General features: G+C 51.4%; 1 protein-coding gene across 1 annotated transcript; it reads left to right on the top strand.

Moving 5' to 3' along the window:
- The first annotated feature begins 9,164 nt into the window (after nt 1–9,164).
- LOC119946787 (mucin-17-like) lies at nt 9,165–20,023 on the top strand. Its single transcript, XM_038768238.1, has 8 exons — nt 9,165–9,220; nt 9,313–9,455; nt 11,479–11,547; nt 12,005–12,167; nt 14,091–14,252; nt 16,746–16,834; nt 16,914–17,002; nt 19,372–20,023. Exons 1-8 carry the CDS (start codon nt 9,165–9,167, stop codon nt 19,408–19,410), a joined length of 810 nt encoding a protein of 269 aa, XP_038624166.1. The 3' UTR covers nt 19,411–20,023.
- The last annotated feature ends 760 nt before the right edge of the window (nt 20,024–20,783 follow it).

Below are 20,783 nucleotides of genomic sequence, written 5' to 3'. Positions count from 1 at the left end.
CACAGACAAAACCACAGTTTCCTCAGCCACCACAGTGGGGACCACAGACACGGCAACCTCCTCAGCGTGGACGACCACCTTCTCGTCCACCGCAACAGAGACCTCGAGAACTACAACCCCTTCAACTGGGACCATGGACACGGCATCCACCACATCTGGGATGACCGCTTCTTCATCCACCATGGCCCCCACCACAGCTGATACCACAGCTTCCTCAGCCACCACACCGGGGCCCACAGACACAGCAAGCTCCTCAGCGTGGACTACCACCTTCTCGTCCACCACAATGGAGACCTTGAGCTCTGCAACCACATCTGCTGGGACCATGGACACAGCATCCACCGCATCCGGGATCACCGTTTCTTCATCCACCACAGGCCCGACTGGATCTCCAGACATGGCCTCCACCACAGCCGAAACCACAGTTTCCTCAGTCACCACAGTGGGGCCCACAGACACGGCAACCTCCTCAGCATGGTCGACCACCTTCTCGTCCACCGCAACAGAGACCTCGAGAACTACAACTCCTTCAACTGGGACCGTGGACACGGCATCCACCACATCTGGGATGACCGCTTCTTCATCCACCATGGCCCCCACCACAGCTGAAATCACAGTTTCCTCAGTCACCACGGCAGGGATCACAGACACAGCAAGCACCTCAGCGTGGATGACCACCTTCTCGTCCACCACAATGGAGACCCTGAGCAGCACGGTATCCACTGCATCTGGGATGACCGCTTCTTCCTCCACCATGGCCCCGACTGGATCTCCAGACACGGCCTCTACCACAGCCGATACCACAGTTTCCACAGTCACCACAGCGGAGCACACATACACGACAGCCTCCTCAGCGTGGGAGACCACCTTCTCGTCCACCACAACAGAGACCTTGAGCTCTACCACCACATCTGCTGGGACCACGGACATGGCATCCACCACATCCGGGTTAACTGCTTCTTCCTCTACCACGGCCCCAACTGGATCTCCAGAAACGGCCTCCACTACAGCTGATACCACAGTTTCCTCAGTCACCTCAGCAGGGACCACAGACACAGCAACCTCCTCAGCATGGGAGACCACCTTCTCGTCCACCACAACAGAGACCTTGAGCTCTGCAACAGCATCTGTTGGGACCACAGACACGGCATTCACTGTACCCGGGATAACTGCTTCTTCATCCACCACGGCCCCAACTGGATCTCCAGACACGGCCTCCACCACAGCTGATACCACAGTTTCCTCAGTCACCACAGCGGGGCCCACAGACACGACAACCTCCTCAGCGTGGGAGACCACCTTCTCGTCCACCGCAACAGAAACCTTGAGCTCTACCATCACATCTGCTGGGACCACGGACACGGCATCCACCGCATCCGGGATAACCACTTCTTCCTCTACCACGGCCCTGACTGGATCTCCAGACACAGCCTCCACCACAGCCGATACCACAGTTTCCTCAGCAACTTCAACAGGGACCACAGACACGGCAACCTCCTCAGCATGGATGACCACCTTCTCATCCACCGCAATGGAGACCTCGAGAACTACAACCACTTCAACTGGGACAACAGACACAGCATCCACCAAATCTGGGACAACTGTTTCTTCCTCCACCACGTCCCCGACTGGATCTCCAGACCTGGCCTCCACCACAGCTGATACCACAGTTTCCTCTGTCACCACAGCGGGGCCCACAGGCACAGCAACCTCCTCAGCATGGGCGACCACCTTCTCGTCCACCACAACAGAGACCTTGAGCTCTGCAACCACATCTGCTGGGACCACGGACACAGCATCCACCTCATCTGGGATGACCGCTTCTTCCTCCACCACAGCCCCACTTGGATCTCCAGACACGGCCCCCACTACAGCCAAAACCACAGTTTCCTCAGCCACCGCAGTGGGGCCCACAGACACGGCAACCTCCTCAGCGTGGGCAACCACCTTCTCATCCACCGCAACAGAGACCTTGAGCTCTGCAACCACATCAGCTGGGACTTCAGACACGGCATCCACCGCATCCGGGATGACCGCTTCTTCCTCTACCACAGTCCTGACTGGATCTCCAGACACGGCCCCCACCACAGCCGAAACCACACTTTCCTCAGGCACCACAGCGGGGCCCACAGACACAGCAACCTCCTCAGCGTGGGCGACCACCTTTTCATCCACCGCAACAGAGACCTTGAGCTCTGCAACCGCATCTGCTGGGACCACGGACATGGCATCCACCGCATCTGGGATGACCACTTCTTCCTCTACCACAGCCCCGACTGGATCTCCAGACACGGCCTCCACCACAGACAAAACCACAGTTTCCTCAGCCACCACAGTGGGGCCCACAGACACGGCGACCTCCTCAGCGTGGACGACCACCTTCTCGTCCACCGCAACAGAGACCTTGAGCTCTGCAACTACATCAGCTGGGACTTCAGACACGGCATCCACCGCATCCGGGATGACCACTTCTTCATCCACCACGGCCCCGACTGGATCTCCAGACACGGCCTCCACCACAGCTGATACCACAGTTTCCTCCGTCACCACAGCGGGGCCCACAGACACAGCAACCTCCTCAGCATGGGCGACCACCTTCTCATCCACCGCAACAGAGACCTTGAGCTCTGCAACCACATCTGCTGGGACCATGGACACAGCATCCACCTCATCTGGGATGACCGCTTCTTCCTCCACCACAGCCCCAACTGGATCTCCAGACACGGCCCCCACCACAGCCAAAACCACAGTTTCCTCAGCCACCACAGTGGGGCCCACAGACACGGCAACCTCCTCAGCATGGGCGACCACCTTCTCGTCCACCGCAACACAGACCTTGAGCTCTGCAACCCCATCAGCTGGGACTTCCGACACGGCATCCACCGCATCTGGGATGACGACTTCTTCCTCTACCACAGCCCCAACTGGATCTCCAGACACATCCTCTACCACAGCCGAAACGACAGTTTCCTCAGCCACCACAGTGGGGCCCACGGACACAGCAACCTCCTCAGCATGGGCGACCACCTTCTCGTCCACCCCAACAGAGACCTTGAGCTCTGCAACCGCATCTGCTGGGACCACGGACATGGCATCCACCTCATCTGGGATGACCGCTTCTTCCTCCACCACAGCCCCGACTGGATCTCCAGACACGGCCTCCACCACAGCCAAAACCACAGTTTCCTCAGTCACCACAGCGGGGCCCACAGACACAGCAACCTCCTCAGCATGGGCGACCACCTTCTCATCCACCGCAACAGAGACCTTGAGCTCTGCAACCACATCTGCCGGGACCATGGACACAGCATCCACCTCATCTGGGATGACCGCTTCTTCCTCCACCACAGCCCCAACTGGATCTCCAGACACGGCCCCCACCACAGCCAAAACCACAGTTTCCTCAGCCACCATAGTGGGGCCCACAGACACAGCAACCTCCTCAGCATGGGCGACTACCTTCTCGTCCACCGCAACAGAGACCTTGAGCGCTGCAACCACATCAGCTGGGACTTCAGACACGGCATCCACCGCATCCGGGATGACCACTTCTTCCTCTACCACAGCCCCAACTGGATCTCCAGACACGGCCCCCACTACAGCCAAAACCACCGTTTCCTCAGCCACCACATTGGGGCCCACGGACACGGCAACCTCCTCAGCATGGGCGACCACCTTCTCGTCCACCGCAACGGAGACGTTGAGCTCTGCAACTGCATCTGCTGGGACCACGGACATGGCATCCACCTCATCTGGGATGACCGCTTCTTCCTCCACCACAGCCCCAACTGGATCTCCAGACATGGCCCCCACCACAGCCGAAACCACAGTTTCCTCAGTCACCACAGCGGGGCCCACAGACACAGCAACCTCCTCAGCGTGGGCGACCACCTTTTCATCCACCGCAACAGAGACCTTGAGCTCTGCAACCGCATCTGCTGGGACCACGGACACGGCATCCACCGCATCTGGGATGACCACTTCTTCCTCTACCACAGCCCCGACTGGATCTCCAGACACGGCCTCCACCACAGACAAAACCACAGTTTCCTCAGCCACCACAGTGGGGCCCACAGACACGGCAACCTCCTCAGCGTGGACGACCACCTTCTCGTCCACCGCAACAGAGACCTTGAGCTCTGCAACTACATCAGCTGGGACTTCAGACACGGCATCCACCGCATCCGGGATGACCACTTCTTCATCCACCACGGCCCCGACTGGATCTCCAGACACGGCCTCCACCACAGCTGATACCACAGTTTCCTCCGTCACCACAGCGGGGCCCACAGACACAGCAACCTCCTCAGCATGGGCGACCACCTTCTCATCCACCGCAACAGAGACCTTGAGCTCTGCAACCACATCTGCTGGGACCATGGACACAGCATCCACCTCATCTGGGATGACCGCTTCTTCCTCCACCACAGCCCCAACTGGATCTCCAGACACGGCCTCCACCACAGCTGATACCACAGTTTCCTCCGTCACCACAGCGGGGCCCACAGACACAGCAACCTCCTCAGCATGGGCGACCACCTTCTCATCCACCGCAACAGAGACCTTGAGCTCTGCAACCACATCTGCTGGGACCATGGACACAGCATCCACCTCATCTGGGATGACCGCTTCTTCCTCCACCACAGCCCCAACTGGATCTCCAGACACGGCCCCCACCACAGCCAAAACCACAGTTTCCTCAGCCACCACAGTGGGGCCCACAGACACGGCAACCTCCTCAGCATGGGCGACCACCTTCTCGTCCACCGCAACACAGACCTTGAGCTCTGCAACCCCATCAGCTGGGACTTCCGACACGGCATCCACCGCATCTGGGATGACGACTTCTTCCTCTACCACAGCCCCAACTGGATCTCCAGACACATCCTCTACCACAGCCGAAACGACAGTTTCCTCAGCCACCACAGTGGGGCCCACGGACACAGCAACCTCCTCAGCATGGGCGACCACCTTCTCGTCCACCCCAACAGAGACCTTGAGCTCTGCAACCGCATCTGCTGGGACCACGGACATGGCATCCACCTCATCTGGGATGACCGCTTCTTCCTCCACCACAGCCCCGACTGGATCTCCAGACACGGCCTCCACCACAGCCAAAACCACAGGTTCCTCAGTCACCACAGCGGGGCCCACAGACACAGCAACCTCCTCAGCATGGGCGACCACCTTCTCATCCACCGCAACAGAGACCTTGAGCTCTGCAACCACATCTGCTGGGACCATGGACACAGCATCCACCTCATCTGGGATGACCGCTTCTTCCTCCACCACAGCCCCAACTGGATCTCCAGACACGGCCCCCACCACAGCCAAAACCACAGTTTCCTCAACCACCACAGTGGGGCCCACAGACACGGCAACCTCCTCAGCATGGGCGACCACCTTCTCGTCCACCGCAACAGAGACCTTGAGCGCTGCAACCACATCAGCTGGGACTTCAGACACGGCATCCACTGCATCCGGGATGACCACTTCTTCCTCTACCACAGCCCCAACTGGATCTCCAGACACGGCCCCCACTACAGCCAAAACCACCGTTTCCTCAGCCACCACATTGGGGCCCACGGACACGGCAACCTCCTCAGCATGGGCGACCACCTTCTCGTCCACCGCAACGGAGACGTTGAGCTCTGCAACCGCATCTGCTGGGACCACGGACATGGCATCCACCTCATCTGGGATGACCGCTTCTTCCTCCACCACAGCCCCAACTGGATCTCCAGACATGGCCCCCACCACAGCCGAAACCACAGTTTCCTCAGTCACCACAGCGGGGCCCACAGACACAGCAACCTCCTCAGCGTGGGCGACCACCTTCTCATCCACCTCAACGGAGACCTTGAGCTCTGCAACCGCATCTGCTGGGACCACGGACACGGCATCCACCTCATCTGGGATGACCGCTTCTTCCTCCACCACAGCCCCAACTGGATCTCCAGACACGGCTCCCACCGCAGCTGAAACCACAGTTTCCTCAGACACCACAGCGGGGCCCACAGACACGACAACCTCCTCAGCGTGGCTGACCACCTTCTCATCCACCTCAACAGAGACCTTGAGCTCTGCAATCACATCTGCTGGGACCACAAACACGGCATCCACTGTATCTGGGATAACTGCTTCTTCATCCACCATGGCCCCAACAGGATCTACAGACACAGCCTCCACCCCAGCCGATACCACAGCTTCCTCAGTCACCACGGCGGGGATCACAGACACGGCAACCTCCTCAACGTGGATGACCACCTTCTCGTCCACCGCAACGGAGACCCTGACCAACACGGCATCCACCGCATCCGGGATGACCTCTTCTTCCTCCACCACGGCCCCGACTGGATCTCCAGACATGACCTCCACTGCAGCCGATACCACAGCTTCCTCAGCCACCACAGCGGGAACCACAGACACGGTTCCTTCACCAACTGCTCCCCAAAGCACTTCCAGACCCACTGTGACAGCAGGTCAGTTCTCTCTTTGAGAAACAGCAAGGCCTAGAGGAAAGCAACTGGGCCTGGAAGTTTGAGGACCTGGGTTCTAATCCCAATTCCACCACTTACCCGCTGTGTGACCTCGGGCAAGTCACTTCACTTCTCTGGGCCTCGGGTCCCTCATTTGCAAAATGGGGATTCCCTACCTGTTCTCCTTCTTGCTCAGACTCTGGGACCTGAGGGTCAACTTGTATCTACCGCAACAGTCGATCAAGAATATTTACTGAGCGCTTACTGTGTGCAGAGCACTGTACTAAGCATTTGGGATGGTACAATATGACAGAGTTGGTACACACATTCTCTGTCCACTGTAAGCTTTAAAGCTTTAGAGAAGCAGCATGGCTCATTGGAAAGAGTACGGGCTTTGGAGTCAGAGGTCATGGGTTCAAATCCCGGCTCCACCACTTGTCAGCTGTGTGACTTTGGGCAAGTCACTTAATTTCTCTGGGCCTCAGTTACCTCATCTGTAAAATGGGGATTAAGACTGTGAGCCCCACGTGGGACAACCTGATCACCTTGTATCCCCCCAGTTCTTAGAACACTGCTTTGCACATAGTAAGTGCTTAATAAATGCCATTATTATTATTATTATTATTATTATTATTATTATTATTATTACACTGCTTAGTACAGTGTTTGGCACATAGTAAATGCTTTGAGAAGCAGTGTGGCCTAGTGGTGTCAATCATCCAGTCAATCGTATTTATAGAGCGCTTATTGTGTGCAGAGCACTGTGATAAGCACTCAGGTGAGTACAATATAACAATAAACAGACCCATTCCCTGTCTACAACGAGCTTACAGTCTAGGGGGGATAGAGCACAGACATGGGAGTCAGAGGAACCTGGGTTCTGATCCCAGCTCCTCCACTTGTCTGTTGTGTGACCTTGAGCAAGTCACTTCACTTCCCTGGGCCTCAGTTTATCTCCTCTGAAAAAATGGGAATTAAGGCTGTGCGTCCCATGTGGGGCATGGACTATGTCCAATTTGGTGACCTTTCCCCTCTAGACCATAAACTCATTAAAGGCAGGGAACGTGTCTGCTAATTCTGTTGTACGGTACTCTTCCGAGCGCTTAGTACAGTGCTCGTCACATAGTAAGCGCACAATAAGGACCATCAATTGACTGATTAACAATATCACGATGATGATGTCGATTTTCGCTTCTGTCTTCCAGGTCACTGCCAAAATGGAGGAATCTGGAATGGGAACAGCTGTTCCTGCCTCAGTGGCTCTTTCGGCTCCAACTGCCAGAATCTGCAGGACATCATCTTCTTAGGTGAGTCTGCTGGAGCCCCCCAAAGTCCCTGACCCGGGGGACCCCCTCCCCAGTCCACCACTAACTCTGCCCCCGGACCACTGGGCGAGTGAGGTCATCGCCCTCGACCCCCCGGGGGAGCAGGCAGGGGGGAAGTGGGGAGCGTCTCGTACACAGACCCGGTGGGGCCGACTCAGGAGAATGGCCATTTCCCACAGAGCCCCCGAAGAGTGTCAACGTCACGGTGGAGCTGTCCGTCAGGGTGACCAACCATGAGTTCCTCAAGGCTATGGAGAACTCTTCCTCACAGGATTATTGGAATTTCATCCGCTTGTTCCGTGAGAAGGTGAGACAACTGCCGAGACTTACTCCATTTATTCATTCCTTCAATTGTATTTATTGAGTGCTTACTGTGTGCGGAGCACCGTACTAAGCGCTTGGGAGAGGACGATAGAACAATGAACGGGCATGTTCCCTGCCCACAACGAGGAGGATGACCAGCCCCGCTCCGTCCCCTGGGCTGGAATTTGGGAGACGCCTCGTGGTCCCCGGGAGACCCCGACCACCGCTCGGGAAGGGGGGACCAGTTGGGTTGGACCGGACAGCCTGGGGCGAGGGGAATGGGTGAACTCCCAGGCGGTGAAGAGTCGGATGCCAATCCCAATTTCAGGGATTCAGGAAGCGGGAGGGGTGGGGGGGCTGGGCGGGTGACGCGCGACCCCTTTACGTTTTCAGATGGACAAGATTTATGAGAACATCACGGAGTATCGAGGAGTAAATATTATCAGTCTAAGGTAAGGATTGAGGGTCGGTTGTGGGGTTGTGAGGTGATGGGGAGAATGAGCTCTTTTAGTTCATTCATTCATTTATTCAATCAATCGTATTTATCATCATCAACAATCGTATTTATTGAGCGCTTACTATGTGCAGAGCACTGTACTAAGCGCTTGGGAAGTACAAATTGGCAACATATAGAGACAGTCCCTACCCAACAGTGGGCTTGAGCGCTTCCTGTGTGCAGAGCACTGGACTAAGCGCTTGGGAAGTACAAGTGGGCAACATATCCACCCCCATGTCTCTGCTACTCAAGAGAAGCAGCGTGGCCTGGTGGATAGAGCCCGGGACTGGGAGTCAGAAGGACCTGGGTTCTAATCCCGGCTCTGTCGCTTGGCTGCTGTGTGACCGTGGGCAAATCACTTCACTTCTCTGGGCACAGCCCGTTGTTGGGTAGGGACCGTCTCTATATATTGCCGACTTGTACTTCCCAAGTGATTAGTACAGTGCTCTGCACACAGTAAGCGCTCAATAAATATGAATGAATGAATTGATTGATTGATAGGCCCGCTCATGCCACTGTCCCACCCCCTCTGGATGCCAGGCCGGACAACTCCCTGCCCTCATGGAGTTTACCGTCTTCCCCTCCATCCCCGCCCCGACCGCCCCGCCCCCATCACGGCCTCCTCTCAATCCCCGAATTCAGGGTGGGGACCCAATCTGCCCTGGCCCGGTACCGGAGAGGGTTAAATCCTGACTTCCTGTCGCCGTAGAAATGGCAGTATTGTGGTGGACTATGACGTCATCGTGGAGATCGGGTACTCACCCAAGTACGAGGAGATGTCCCAAAATCTCACCAGAGAAATAGAGGTCAGGATCAAGGATGCCACGGCCGCCAACCAGACCGACTGCTCAGGTGAATTCCCCGGGGGGGGTCTCGACGTTCCTGAAGACCGGGGAGATGAGGGTGACGATCGTGGTATTCGTTATCTAATAATAATAATAATAATAATGGTATTTGTTAAGCGCTTACTATGTGCAAAGCACTGTTCTAAGCACTGTCAAGCACCGTTCTAAGGACTGGGGTAATTTCAAGCTGATCAGGTTGGATACGGTCCCTGTCCCACTTGGGGCTCACGGTCTTCAGCCCCGTTTTACAGGTGAGGGAACTGAGGCCCAGACAAGTGAAGTGACTTGGCCAAGGTCACCCAGCAGGCAAGCGGCAGAGCCGGGATTAGAACCTAGCTCCTTCTGAATCCCAGGCCCGGGCTCCACCTACTATGCATGCTGCTTCTAAAGCGCGCTTAATAAATAGGCAATGGGGAAACAAAGGGATGCAGTGTGGCCTAGTGGATAGAGCTTGGGCATGGGAGTCGGGAGGTGTGAGCCCACTGTTGGGTAGGGACCGTCTCTATATGTTGCCAACTTGTACTTCCCAAGCGCTTAGTACAGTGCTCTGCACACAGTAAGCACTCAGTAAATACGATTGATTGATTGCCTTGGGTTCTAATCTCGGCTCTGCTGCTTCTCTGCTGCGTGACTTTGAGCAAGTCACTTCACTTCTCTGAGCCTCAGTTCCCTCATCTGGTGGCTTAGCGGAAAGAGCCCAGGCCTTGGGAGTCAGAGGTCACGGGTTCTAATCCCCGCTCCGCTGCTCGTCAGCTTTGTGACTTTGGGCAAGTCACTTAACTACTCTGTGCCTCAGTTCCCTTGTCTGTAAAATGGGGCTGAAGACGAGTGCTCTGCATACAGTAAGCGCTCAATAAATACAATTGAATGAATGAATGAAGCTAATCAGGTTCATGTGGGACAACCTGATTATCTTGTATCTACCCCAACGCTTAGAACAGTGCTGGCACATACTAAGCGCTTAACAAATACCATTATTATTATTATTATGGGGATTAAGACTGTGAGTCCCATGTGGGACATGGACTAGTGTCCAACCTGATTATCTTGTATCTACCCCAGAGCTTAGAACAGTGCTCGGCACATAGTAAGCGCTTAACAAATACCATTATTATTATTATTATGGGGATTAAGACTGTGAGTCCCATGTGGTACATGGACTAGTGTCCAACCTGATTATCTTGTATCTACCCCAGTGCTTAGAACAGTGCTTGGCACATACTAAGCGCTTAACAAATACCATTATTGTTATTATTACGGGGATTAAGACTGTGAGTCCCATGTGGGACATGGACTAGTGTCCAACCTGATTATCTTGTATCTACCCCAGAGCTTAGAACAGTGCTCGGCACATAGTAAGCGCTTAACAAATACCATTATTATTATTATTATGGGGATTAAGACTGTGAGTCCCATGTGGTACATGGACTAGTGTCCAACCTGATTATCTTGTATCTACCCCAGTGCTTAGAACAGTGCTTGGCACATACTAAGCGCTTAACAAATACCATTATTATTATTATTACGGGGATTAAGACTGTGAGTCCCATGTGGGACATGGACTAGTGTCCAACCTGATTATCTTGTATCTACCCCAGAGCTTAGAACAGTGCTCGGCACATAGTAAGCGCTTAACAAATACCATTATTATTATTATTAAAATGGGGGTTAAGACTGAGAGCCCCATGTGGGACGTGGACTGTGTCTAACCTGATTAGCTTGTATCTACCCCAGAGCTTAGAACAGTGCTCGGCACATAGTAAGCACTTAACAAATACCATTATTATTATTATTAAAATGGGGGTTAAGACTGAGAGCCCCATGTGGGACATGGACTGCGTCCAACCCGATTAGCTTGTATCTTCCCCAGTGCTTAGTATGGCGCCTGGCACATAGTAAGCGCTTAACGGATACCATAAAAAAAGCAAAAGAAAGGCCCTTCCACCCCACGGAGCCCAAGCATTCAGATCATTCTGTCTTGGGGCCCGAAGAAGGTGACGTGCCTGTGTTTTCTCTTTCTCCCTTCGTAGTCCTGAACCTGTGTTACAACGATTCGGACACCAGGCTGATCAAAGTATCTTCCAGCTTTGATCCCCAAAGTAAGCGCTCGGTGTCGGTGGGGAGCGAGGGAATGGGGGGAGACGGTTATTTATTTATTCTCTATTTATTTATTCTCTATTTATTTATTTATTTATTCTCCATTCACTCATTCATTTATTTATTTATTTATTTATTCTCTATTTATTTATTTATTCTCTATTTATTTATTTATTTTATTTGTACATATCTATTCTATTTATTTTATTTTGTTAGTATGTTTGGTTTTGTTCTCTGTCTCCCCCTTTTAGACTGTGAGCCCACTGTTGGGTAGGGACTGTCTCTATATGTTGCCAATTTGTACTTCCCAAGCGCTTAGTACAGTGCTCTGCACATAGTAAGCGCTCAATCAATACGATTGATGATGATGATGATGATGGGCACCTCGCCAACCTCCCGGCCTGACCCGAGCTATCTCCCCTCTGGTCTCCCCCACTACCCCCTCGCTGCGGTAACCAGGGCAGTGCATCAACAAGACGATCCCCGAATTTTCCCAATTCTACCGCGTCCTGGAAGTGGGCGGGAAGCTCGTCTGCGTCAACAACTGCACCCAGGATGTGCCGGGATCCGTGGACTGCAACTTGGGGAAATGTCAACTGGAGCTCTCCGGCCCCCGCTGCTAGTGAGTGACCGGCTCTCCGGGACCCTCGGCTTCTTCCCTCTATAACAATAATAATAATAATGGTATTTGTTAAGCACTTACTGTGTGCCAAGCACCTTTGGAAGCGCCGGAGTAGATACAAGCTAATCAGGTTGTCCCACGTGGGGCTCATCATCAATCGTATTTATTGAGCGCTTACTATGTGCAGAGCACTGTACGAAGCGCTTGGGAAGTACAAATTGGCAACATATAGAGACAGTCCCTACCCAACAGTGGGCTCACAGTCTAAAAGGGGGAGACAGAGAACAAAACCAAACATACTAACAAAATAAAATAAAATAAAATACTTTTATTATTACAGTATTAATTAATTAATTAATTAAGCTCACAGACTTAACTCCCCATTTTACAGAGGAGGGAACTGAGGCCCAGAGAAGTAAACTGGCTTGCCCCAGGTCACACAGCAGACAATCCCCCCTCCCAGCCCCCCAGCGCTTATGTCTATTTATTTTACTTGTACATATCTATTCTATTTATTTCATTTTGTTAATATGTTTGCTTTTGTTCTCTGTCTCCCCCTTCCAGATTGTGAGCCCACTGTTGGGTAGGGACTGTCTCTATATGTTGCCAACTTGGACTTCCCAAGCGCTTAGTACAGTGCTCTGCACACAGTAAGCGCTCAATAAATACGATTGATTGATTGATTGATTGATTGATTATGTTATGGCGTAGTGGGTAGAGCCTAGGAGTCCGAAGGTTGTGGGTTCTAATCTCAGCTTTGCCATTTGTCTGCTGTGTGATCGTGGGCAAGTCAATTCACTTCTTTGAGCCTCAGTTTCCTCATTTGGAAAATGAGGATTAAGACCATGAGCCCCCTGTGGGACGGGGGCTATGTCCAGCCCGATTTGCAGCTTAGTACAGTGCCTGGCATAAGTAAGCACTTAGCAAATACCACAATTATTAGGTCCTTATCTGTCACACAGCAGACATGTGGCAGAGCCGGGGTTCGAACCCATGACCTCTGACTCCTGAGCCCGGGCTCTTTCCACTACCCGGGGTTCGGAGTCAGAGGTCATGGGTTCGAATCCCAGCTCTGCCACATAATATCTGCTGTGTGAACTTGGGCAAGTCACTTACCTTCTCTGAGCCTCAGTTACCTCATCTGTAAAATGGGAATTAAGATTGTGAGCCCCCCATGGAACAACCTGATCACCTTGTATCCCCTCCAGCGCTTAGAACAGTGCTTTGCACATAGTAAGCGCTTAACAAATGCCATCATTATTATTATTATTTTATTATTTATTTATTTCTATTATCGTCTGTCTCCCCTCCTCTAGACCGTAAGCTCCTTATGATCAAGGAATAACTTGCCCATAACTTGCCCCAGACTGAGCCCCTTCCTTCCTCTCCCCCTCGCCCCCTCTCCATCGCCCCATCTTACCTCCTTCCCTTCCCCACAGCACCTGTATATATGTATATATGTTTGTACATATTTATTACTCTATTTATTTATTTATTTTACTTGTACATATCTATTCTATTTATTTTATCTTGTTAGTATGTTTGTTTTTGTTCTCTGTCTCCCCCTTTTAGACTGTGAGCCCACTGTTGGGTAGGGACTGTCTCTATATGTTGCCAATCTGTACTTCCCAAGCGCTTAGTCCAGTGCTCTGCACATAGTAAGCGCTCAATAATTACGATTGATGATGATGAAGGATTGTGTCCGCTCTATTTTTCTACTGGACTCTCCCAAGTGCTTAGTACAGTGCTTGGCCTGGGCAGGGAATGTATCTGTTCTCTTGTTGTATTGTCCTCTCCCAAGCGCTTAGTCCGGCGCTCTGCACACGGTAAGCGCTCAATAAATACGACGGATTGACTGAATGAGTGAATGAGTTGACTTCTCTGTGTCTCCTTGTCTCTGTCCCTGTCCCCATCCCCTTCCAGCTGCGTCGCGACGGACACGCACTGGTATCGGGGCCAACGCTGCGAGACAAGCGTGAGGAAATCGGCGGTGTACGGGAGCCTGGGAGCGGTTGGGCTGCTCCTGCTTGTGGTCATTGTGGCCCTCTCCGTCTTCCTGTGTCAATCCCGGCTCCGATCCCGCAAGTGAGTCCCCAGGCCTGGGAGAGAGAACCACGAGCCACCGCGGACACGCTCACAACCACGCTCTGGCCATATCCCTGGCCCCGGTCAGTCAGTCTGAGAAGCAGCGTGGCTCAGTGGAAAGAGCCCGGGTTTGGAGTCAGAGGTCATGGTTTCAAATCCCGGCTCTGTCCAAGTGACTTTGGACAAGTCACTTCTCTGGGCCTCAGTTCCCTCATCTGGAAAATGGGGATTAAGACTTTGAGCCCCACGTGGGACAACCTGATCACCTTGTATCCCCACCAGTGCTTTGAACATACTAAGCGCTTAACAAATACCATCATCATAATAATAATAATTGGCATTTGTTAAGTGCTTACTATGTGCAAAGCACTGTTCTAAGCGCTGGGGAGGATACAGGGTGATCAGGTTGTCCCACGTGGGGCTCACAGTCTTAATCCCCATTTTACAGATGAGGTAACTGAGGCCCAGAGAAGTTAAGTGACTTGCCCAAGATCACACAGCAGACATGCGGCGGAGCCGGGATTTGAACCCATGACCTCTGGCTCCCAAGCCCGTGCTCTGTCCACTGAGCCACGCTGCTTCTCCGCATTATTATTATTATTATTATTATTATTTACTAGAAGCAGCGTGGCTTAGTGGGGCTTGGGAGTCAGAGGTCGTGGGTTCTAATCCCGGCTCCGCTACTTGTCAGCTGTGTGACTTTGGACAAGTCACTTCTCTGGGCCTCAGTTCCCTCATCTGTAGAATGGGGATTGAGACTGTGAGCCCACAACCTGAATATCCTGTATCTACCCCAGCGCTTCGAACAGTGCTTGTTCATTCATTCACTCAATCATATTTATTGCATGCTTACAGTGTGCAGAGCACTGTACTAAGCACTTGGGAAGTGCAAGTTGGCAACATATAGAGACAGTCCCTACCCAACAGTGGGCTCACAGTCTAGAAGGGGGAGACAGGGAACAAAACAAAACATATTAACAAAATAAAATAAATAGAATAAATATGTACAAATAAAATAAATAGAGTAATAAATATGTACAAACATATATACATACATACAGGTACTGTGGGGAGGGGAAGGAGGTGGGGGGGGGAAGTGCTTAACAAATGCCATCATCATCATCATCATCAATCGTATTTATTGAGCGCTTACTATGTGCAGAGCACTGTACTAAGCCCTTGGGAAGTACAAATTGGCAACATATAGAGACAGTCCCTACCCAACAGTGGGCTCACAGTCTGGAAGGGGGAGACAGGGAACAAAACAAAACATATTAACAGAATAAAATAAATAGAATAAATATGTACAAATAAAATAAATAGAGTAATAAATATGTACAAACATATATACATACATACAGGTACTGTGGGGAGGGGAAGGAGGTGGGGGGGGAAGTGCTTAACAAATGCCATCATCATCATCATCATCAATCGTATTTATTAAGCGCTTACTATGTGCAGAGCACTGTACTAAGCCCTTGGGAAGTACAAATTGGCAACATATAGAGACAGTCCCTACCCAACAGTGGGCTCACAGTCTGGAAGGGGGAGACAGGGAACAAAACAAAACATAATAACAGAATAAAATAAATAGAATAAATATGTACAAATAAAATAAATAGAGTAATAAATATGTACAAACATATATACATACATACAGGTACTGTGGGGAGGGGAAGGAGGTGGGGGGGGAAGTGCTTAACAAATGCCATCATCATCATCATCATCAATCGTATTTATTGAGCGCTTACTATGTGCAGAGCACTGTACTAAGCCCTTGGGAAGTACAAATTGGCAACATATAGAGACAGTCCCTACCCAACAGTGGGCTCACAGTCTGGAAGGGGGAGACAGGGAACAAAACAAAACATAATAACAGAATAAAATAAATAGAATAAATATGTACAAATAAAATAAATAGAGTAATAAATATGTACAAACATATATACATACATACAGGTACTGTGGGGAGGGGAAGGAGGTGGGGGGGGAAGTGCTTAACAAATGCCATCATCATCATCATCATCAATCGTATTTATTGAGCGCTTACTATGTGCAGAGCACTGTACTAAGCCCTTGGGAAGTACAAATTGGCAACATATAGAGACAGTCCCTACCCAACAGTGGGCTCACAGTCTAGAAGGGGGACACAGGGAACAAAACAAAACATATTAACAGAATAAAATAAATAGAATAAATATGTACAAACATATATACATATATACAGGTACTGTGGGGAGGGGAAGGAGATGGCGGGGGAAGTGCTTAACAAATGCCATCATCATTTACTGAGCGCTTACTGTGTGAAGAGCACTGGACTAAGCGCTTGGGAGAGCACAAGAGAATAATAGACAGATTTTCTCCCACAGTGAGCTTACAGGTTAGAGGAGGGGGCAGACTCCTGGGCAGGCCCGGACCCCTCTCTGTCCACTCCCTCATTTTCCTGCTGTGGAAGTGGAGGAGAAGGGGGCTCAGCACCATTTCTGTCTGCAGGGAACTGGATAAACTCATCCCGTGGATGGAGGAGGACAACGGGACGGACGTCAGAGGTTTCCGAAATGTGGCCTGCGATGTCTGGGAAGGTAACGTCCGCCCGGCCCCCCAAACAGCCCCCAACCCCAGGCCCTTCCCAAGCCCTCACGACCCCCTTCCTCCCTGCAGACGACAGATTGAAGAATGACAACTACAGCCTGTCCAGAGTCTTCGGCGCCTTCCAGCCTTCCCTAGGCGGCGTTGATGCCAATGCCAGAGTAAGTAGCAGCGGGGAAGCGGCCTCCCTGACTGGACCGAACCTGGAAATCAGAAGGCCCTGGGTCCTAATCAATCAATCAATCAATCAATCGTATTTATTGAGCGCTTACTATGTGCAGAGCACTGGACTAAGCGCTTGGGAAGTACAAATTGGCAACATGTAGAGACAGTCCCTACCCAACAGTGGGCTCACAGTCTAAAAGGGGGAGACAGAGAACAGAACCAAACATACCAACAAAATAAAATAAATAGGGTAGAAATGTACAAGTAAAATAAATAAATAAATAAATAGAGTAATAAATATGTACAACCATATATACATATATACAGGTGCCGTGGGGAAGGGAAGGAGGTGAGATGGGGGGATGGAGAGGGGGACGAGGGGGAGGGGGAATCCCGGTTCTGCCCCTTGCCTGCCGGGTGACCGTGGGCAAGTCATTTCTTTTAGACTGTGAGCCCACTGTTGGGTAGGGACCGTCTCTATATGTTGCCAACTTGGACTTCCCAAGCGCTTAGTACAGTGCTCTGCACACAATAAGTGCTCAATAAGTACGATTGATTGATTGATTTTGCTTCTCTGGGCCTCAGTTCCCTCATCCGCAAAATGGGAATTAAAACCGTGGGTCCCTGGTGGGACAGGGGCTGTCTCTAACCTAATTATCATGTCTCTACCGCAGCGCTTAGTACGGTGCTTGTAACATAGTAAGCACTTAACGAATATCATTATTATTGCTGTTATCATCATCATTGTCATTATCGTCACGTGTCAGCTGTGTGACTTTGGGCAAGTCACTTCACTTCTCTGGGCCTCAGTGACCTCGTCTGTAAAATGGGGATGAAAACTGTGAGCCCCACTTGGGACAACCTGCTTACCTTGTATCTACCCCCAGGCTTAGAACAGGGGGTGGCACATAGTAAGCGCTTAACAAATACCATCATTATTATCATTACTGTGCAATCAGCGCCCCCTAGTGGACAGAGCCGGGGCCCGGGAGTCAGAGGACCTGGGTTCTAATCCTGCCTCCTCCCCTTGTCTACTGTGTGACCTTGGGCAAATTCTTGTTGCTTCTTTCTGCCTCAGTTCCCTCATCTATAAAATGGGGATTAGGACCAAGAGCCTCATGTGGGACATTCATTCATTCATTCATTCATTCAATCAATTGTATTTATTGAGTGCTTACTGTGGGCAGAGCACTGTACTAAGCGCTTGGGAAGTACAAGACATGGACTGCTCCAACCTGATTAGCTCATATCCACCCCAGCCCTTAGTGCAGTGTCCGGCACATAGTAAGTGCTTAACAAATACTACAATTATGATTACTATTATTATTATCATTGTATTTTTTAAGTGCTTACTATGTGCCAGGCACTGTAATAAGCGCTGGGGTAGATACAAATTAATTAGTTATTATCATCATTATTATTATTATCATTCATCATTATCATCATTATTGTCATTTAATCAATCAATCAATCAATCAATCGTATTTATTGAGCGCTTACTCTGTGCAGAGCACTGTACTAAGCTCTTGGGAAGTACAAGTTGGCAACATATAGAGACGGTCCCGACCCAACAGTGGGCTCACAGTCTAGAAGGGGGAGATTTAACTTCTCTGGGCCTCAGTTCCCCCATCTGTAAAATGGACATAAAGAATGTGAGCCCCCCGTGGGACAACCTGATCATCTTGTCGTCGTCCCCCCAGCGTTTAGGACAGTGCTTTGCACATAGTAAGCACTTAATAAATGCCATCATCATCATCATTATTATTATTAACATTATTATCATCATCAAGTGCTTACCAAATATCATGGAAAAAAAAACCCATGCTTAACAAATGCCATTAAAAAATGATTTTTAAAAGTAGCACCAGATTCCCATTAGGCTCCGCCTTCACGCCACACACTCAGCCCCACCCCGGGTGTCATCTTGGGGTTTATTCATGCATTCATTCAATCACATTTATTGAGCACTTACTATGTGCAAAGCACTGTTCTAAGCGCTGGGGAGGTTACAAGGTGATCAGGTTGTCCCATGGGGGGCTCACAATCTTATTCCCCATTTTACAGATGAGGTAACTGAGGCACAGAGAAGTTAAGTGACTTGCCCAAAGTCACACAGCTGACAACTGGCAGAGCCGGGATGTGTGTTTATGACACGGACGAGGCCCTGGACAGGCGTTTCCTTTCAAATTGTCCGCCCGGTCTGGCCCCGAAGAGAAGCCCCATGGAGATGCTCCTGGGCCTCGGACTCCGTAGCCACTCCGGAGTCCTGTCCGCCCTGTTCTCGCCCCGGGATGAAGCAAGGGAAGGTTGGCATTCCCGGTACCCCAGGCCTCACTGTCGTACCTGGCTCTCCACCCCCGAACAGATGCGGATCCAGAGGCCGGAGGTTGTGACGTCCCTGTGAGGGAGAAGGCGCTGAAGGCCTTCTCTGGGCTGTGCTGAGTTGGGCGAGGACTGGGGAGAGCCGGCATGACCCACGGACCGTATGACTTCTTGGAACGGACCGACGGACGGATGGACGGAAAGCCCAGCGGAAACCACCGGCCCCTTCCAGGTTGGGGGACGTTGAGATCAGAGTCCCCGGAGAGCCGGATCTGCTTCACCCCCGGTCCCAAGGGATCCGGGGAATTGGGGCGGGGGCTGAAATGATTCCCGGGACCCCTGCTGAACTGGGGATGCTACTGATGAACCGGATGGGAGGGAGGAGGGGGCTCCGGACAACTGCCCCATCCTGGGGAGACCGGTGATGGGTAGCACCCCAAAAAGTAAACAGCAATCAACACCGGCCTCCAGGCTGGAGACTCCTGCTTCCCCCCCATCTTCCCGTACACCTCGACCCCAGAAAGTCAGGGCGTCTCTCCCTCTCTTTCTGGAAATTTCCGGGACCAGGAGACCCCCTTCTGCCTGAGCTAAAGAAAGATCCGGCTGGCCCGGAGGCAAAAGATAACCAGGGTGGTCTTGGGGCCCACCCCTAGACATCCCCAGGTGAGAGGGTCCATCTGGTTTTCAGATTTAAACGTAGAGCATGAAGAGTCTTTGATAATAAAATGTGTATTTTTTTTAATGAGCAGTGGCTGATTGAGTGTCTTCTTCTCACCTCTTGGGCAGCGTGTAAGGTTCGTTCGTTCGTTCAGTCGCGTTTATTGAGCGCTTACTGTGTGCAGAGCACTGCACTAAGCGCTTGGAAAGTACAGTTTGGCAACAGATAAGAGACAATCCCTACCCAACAAGGGGCCCACAGTCTAGAAGGGGGGAGGACAGCGCTTGGCACACAGAGTTTTCCAAATACCATCGTTATTGTCATTATTATTATTAATAATAATGATAATAATGATGGTCTTTGTTAAGCGCTTACAATGCTCAAAGCACTGTTCTAAGCGCTGGAGGGATACAAGGTGATCAGGTCGCTGGCTGCCGGAGGGATCCGTTAGGTTGGAAGTTTGTTCCCTCACCTGGATGGCCTCCAATACCTTAGCTAGTTTTCCCACCAATTGTGGAACCGCTCGCCACCTCGTCTATCAAATGGGGATGAAGACTGTGAGCCCCATGAGGGACAGGGACCGAGTCCGACCCAATTTGCTTGTATCTGCTCCGGCGCCCAGTACAGTGCCTGGCATATATTAAGCGCTTAACAAATACCACAAATGATGATTATTAATAGGGTTGTGGAGCAGCCGCCCGGTCTTCAGGACAGGTGTCCGGAAACCGAGACCTAGGGGCGGGAGGGGAGGGGGACAATCGGCCAAACAGTTGTCCGGGCTTCCCACCTAGGGTTAA

Source organism: Tachyglossus aculeatus, chromosome Y4 (genome assembly GCF_015852505.1).
Source record: "Tachyglossus aculeatus isolate mTacAcu1 chromosome Y4, mTacAcu1.pri, whole genome shotgun sequence".
NCBI lineage: Eukaryota > Metazoa > Chordata > Mammalia > Monotremata > Tachyglossidae > Tachyglossus > Tachyglossus aculeatus.
Note: the sequence above shows the minus strand (reverse complement) of the source record. Positions and strands in the feature narration are given on the sequence as shown.